The sequence below is a fragment of the Trichechus manatus genome, unplaced genomic scaffold, assembly GCF_000243295.1.
Source record: "Trichechus manatus latirostris isolate Lorelei unplaced genomic scaffold, TriManLat1.0 scaffold00041, whole genome shotgun sequence".
Taxonomy (NCBI): Eukaryota; Metazoa; Chordata; class Mammalia; order Sirenia; family Trichechidae; genus Trichechus; species Trichechus manatus.
The window spans coordinates 10,648,207-10,652,441 of NW_004443977.1; the positions used below are offsets into that span (position 1 = coordinate 10,648,207).

The 4,235-nt window shown below is 56.4% G+C and overlaps 1 protein-coding gene across 1 annotated transcript in view; it reads right to left on the reverse strand.

Moving 5' to 3' along the window:
* The window catches only part of OBSL1 (obscurin like cytoskeletal adaptor 1), a 21,366-nt gene that overhangs the window by 16,722 nt on the left and 409 nt on the right, over positions 1-4,235 (reverse strand). Inside the window, exons 1-5 of the mRNA XM_023731217.1 lie at positions 3,570-4,235; positions 1,536-1,805; positions 1,201-1,452; positions 736-1,038; positions 225-571 (exon numbers count right to left, since the gene is read on the reverse strand). The exon at positions 3,570-4,235 is cut by the window's right edge and continues 409 nt beyond it. Of these exons, the coding sequence (XP_023586985.1) occupies positions 225-571; positions 736-1,038; positions 1,201-1,452; positions 1,536-1,805; positions 3,570-4,235 (1,838 nt within the window). The remainder of the gene's footprint in view (positions 1-224; positions 572-735; positions 1,039-1,200; positions 1,453-1,535; positions 1,806-3,569) is intronic.

Consider the following 4,235-nt stretch of genomic DNA (forward strand, 5'->3'; position numbering starts at 1 on the left):
GAGTCAGAGTTGACTTGACAGCAACTGGTTAACTTTTTTTTTAAAGTGCTCCAGACAACTTGGATATGATGCTGATGGAGATGACAACAGTTCTCCTGTCTGTTATGTGTGTTGAAACAGGTCCTCTGGACCACTGGGCCCTCAATCTCAGCCCACCAGGGATGCCCCTTACTCTCCTGCCCCAGATGTGAGCAATGGGAATACCACCTGCCTGTTTGCAAACAGAACTTGTATCTCGACCCCACCTGTCCACTCTGGTCCCCCCTGCACCCACCTTGGATGGTGAGGGCAGCTGAGTCCTGCACGCCGGGGCAGCTGAAGCCGACCAGAGCCCCGCTGTCCTGGTGCTTGACGGATTGGAGAATGAGCCTGTGCTGCAGGCCCTTCTGCTCCACACGGTACCGCAGGGCACCGGGCTCCACCTGGCCCTCCGGCACATCACTCTTGAGCTCTTGCCCGTTGAGGAACCAGGTGCCCTGGATGATGGTGGAGAGATCGAGGGAGAAAACAGCGTCCTCCCCGTCGTATACCTGCACATCCTCCAGACCTGCCACCAGGCGAGCTGTGGGCACTGGGGAGGGGGCAGAGCGCAGCCATCAGAACCAGAAGGGACAGAGGGTGCAAGCTGGAAGCCATCTAAGAGGACAAGGACTGGGGCCAGGAAAGCAGAAGAGGTGATGGGGAGAGCATGACGTGGGATATGGACTGCTGGTGGGCAGGGTCTGACAAGCTCACCGAGGTGGGCAGAGCCCTGGAACACCACGTGGGGACTGCGGCCGTGCTCGCTGACCGTGCAGACGCGGAAGCGGTAGTCGCCCTCGGTAGGCACGCAGTCTCCCGGCACCTCCACAGCGCCAGCTTTCTCAATGCTGAAGCACTGGACCCAGTCCTCAGAGCCCACCTCCTGCCGCTCCAGCCTATAGATGAAGGGGGTCTCAGGAGCCGGCTCGGGAGGTTTCCAGGTAAGTAGGACAGTGTTCTTGTGGCCCTTGAACATCTCTGCCAGCACGGGAGGGCCCGGTGGACTGTGCTTGACACCTGAGACAAAGGCAGGGTTTATGTTCGGACCCTGGGCAGACCTCCCACAGCCCTTCCATCTTAACACTTTGCCATCCCAGGATCTGGCATCCAGTCATCCTCCTGCCCTGGCCCTCCTGTCCCACCCTGGAGAACTCAGCCCCTATGCCTTCACGCCCTCACATTTGACTCTAAGTAGAGTGGTGGTCCGGGAGTTGCCCACATTAAAGGTGACCTCGCCAGCATCTTCTCGGGTGACCCCCGGCAAGACCAGGGCATGCATGTGGCCAGAGCTGCTCTGGCAGGTGGCCGGCAGGTCCTCTCCATCACGGCTCCAGCGCCCCTCGATTCCAGCCTCGCGCGTCTCCACCAGCAGCACCGCATTCTCTCCTTCCAGGACGTCAAGCTTCCGGGGCAGCCGCTTCAGGATGGGCCCTGGGATGTGGACGGGACTCCATCAGCCCAAGGCCTGGGCACCTGCCTGCCTCAGCCTCGGCTCCTCCCACCAGCCGGCCAACCTTTGACCGTCACGTTGGCCACAGAGCGCACACGGCCCCGCATCTCACACAGGTAGACACCATCGTCATCAGCCTTTAGCCGGTGGATGATGAGGCGTCGGACAGTGCCCTCCTCAATCTGCTCGTACTTGCGGCAGGGCAGCAGACGCTGGTCCTCACGGAACCAGGCTGTGGGGATGCGCGAGTTTGGCACTTTACATTCCAGCACAACAATGCCATGCTCTCGGCCCTCAACATCCTGCAGGGGCCTCGTGAACCGGAGTCGGGGCTCTGTGGAGAGGAGGGAGACAAGAGAAGGCTGTGGAGAGGGGCTAGACCTGAAGGAGGCTCCTCTCGCAACACCTAAACACACACCAGCTCATGCCGTTGGCTGTGTTCCCCTAGCCAGCAGGCACCGTGGAATCACAGCAAAACCCCATCAGAAGGCCCTGACACTGACCAGCCACACCCCCTAGAGCAAGTCCACTTTAACAATCCTGGCCCTCAGTTTCCTTACTTGTAAAATGGGAAACAGGAGGGAAGACGGACCAGACCAGTGATTTTCAAACTGTTTCCTAGGGCCCCTCAGATGCTGGTTGCCATCAACTCGATTCCAACTCATGGTGACCCTGTGTGCAGAGTAGAACCACTGCACGGGGTTTTCAAGGCTGTGAACTTTCGGAAGCAGATTGCCAGGCCTGTCTTTCCAGGCACCTCCCGGTGGGTTCGAACTGCCAACCTTTTGGCTAGTAATTGAGTGCTTAAACATGTGCACCACCCAGAGGGCACCTCACAAATTCTGCAAGGGTCTGAGCTGAATTTCATTTTTAAAGTATCGTAACCATTTTCAAAACCGTATCTTTAAAAAAGAAACCATGATGGTGGAGATGGCCGGTGGGTTAACTTGAGCTGCTGGAGGAGCAAGTTTTTGCACAGCTCTGGGCAGCTTCTCTTGCCTTCTTGCAGGGCTTTTCTTTCCTAATGGAGTCACAGTGCAGCGCAGGCCTGGCAAGTCTGCACACATAAAAGTACACTAGGGAGAGCATATGGTACAGGTGCAACACACTTGACTATGTGCCAGGCAGCGCGCAGAGGAATTTGCCAGCTTTTTCTCCGAGGGAAAAAGTTGGCAACACCTAGTGAAGGTATAATCCCAAAAGTAGTGATGAAATCCTATTAAGAAGAGCTTTAACTTCCAATGTAAGTTTTGGCTATTTCTTCTCTAAAGGTTCTATTTATGAATAATATAAGCATTTACCAGACATTGCTGGTGATTCAATGTTAAAATACAAATTTCTTCTCCTCTAACTTCTTCGTCTTTCAAACCTGGGGAGCAGTTTAATTAAGTAATAGTAAAAAAAAAAAAAAAAAAAAAGGCAGGGTATTTTTTCTTTTTTCAAGGTTTCCTTTAGCGTAAGGAGCCCTGGTGGGGCAACGGTTACATGCCTGGTTGTTAACAGAAAGGTCAGTGGTTCAAACCCACCCAGTGGCGTTACTATGAGTAGAAATCGACTTGATGACACCTAACAATATCAACCTTTAGTGTAAATCAGTAATTTCTCCATATGATGCTTTGCAGACAGGCCTTCCCCACAGGAGTCAAAGCCTAAACGAGGTTATGAAAGCAGCCTCCATTTAAAATGTTTGTGTCCAATAAAACAGCCCCTTTGTTTTCACTGATTAGCTTTACAGGTACATGTCAGAATTTGGACATACATTTACACCCACAAAATGCTCCTTTGATCTGTTTTATACATTGGGGCTCCAGATGGGATTTCCGTGCGGGAGGGGGAGAGTAAAAAAACAATAAGGATGCAAACCTCTGGACTAGAAGAGGTCTACGACCCTCTCTGTTTGCATAGCAACCACTCCTCCAAGCTGTTTCTTTTTCAGAGTGGTTCTGCACCTTCTGCCTCAGACTCTCTTGAGAAGTTTGCTAAGAAGTTTCTAGAAAACCTCGAGCCTTACTAAATCTGACTCTTCTGGAGGTTGGGTGGAGGACAGAAAAGGGTATCTTAGCATTTCCCTCCCATCTCCTGGGGGGCGCCGCCGCACCTTTGACGTGCAGCTGCACGGCGCTGAGCGTCTGGCCCGCCGAATTGCGCGCGGCGCACACGTAGAGCCCGCGGTCCTTGGCCTGGCAGTAGAGCACCTTGAGCACAAAGCCGCCGTCGCGGTCGCGGTACATGAGGCGGCGGCGGTCGGGCAGCAGCGGGTGGCCCTCCCAGTGCCATTCGATCTCGGGCTCAGGCTTGCCCATCACGTAGCACCGGAACTTGGCGTGCTTGCCCTCGTTCACCCAGAAGGTCTTGGGCGCGCACTTGAGAGGCTCCACCACGGGCGGGGGCGCCTCGTCGGGGTCCGCAGGTGGGCTCTCTGGGGGCTGGTGCACCTGCAGCAGCGCGCCGGCCTGCGCGTGGCCGTGCGGGTTGCGGGCGTGGCACACGTAGACGCCCGAGTCTGGCAGCCGCGCCACCAGGATGCGCAGCGCCAGGCTCACGCCCCGGCCACCCTCCGCGAGGCCCGGCACGAGCGCGTAGTGGCTGCTGTCCCACACTTCGTCCAGGGCCATCCCGTCCTTCTCCCAGTACAGCGTGGGCTCAGGGAGGCCCCCCACCTGGCACGTCAACACCACCTCGGCCCCCCGCAGCACCCACTGCGACCCAGGCCCCGTCAGGAACACCGGGGCGCCCTCCCCGGCCGCGGGCGGCGGCAGCGGGC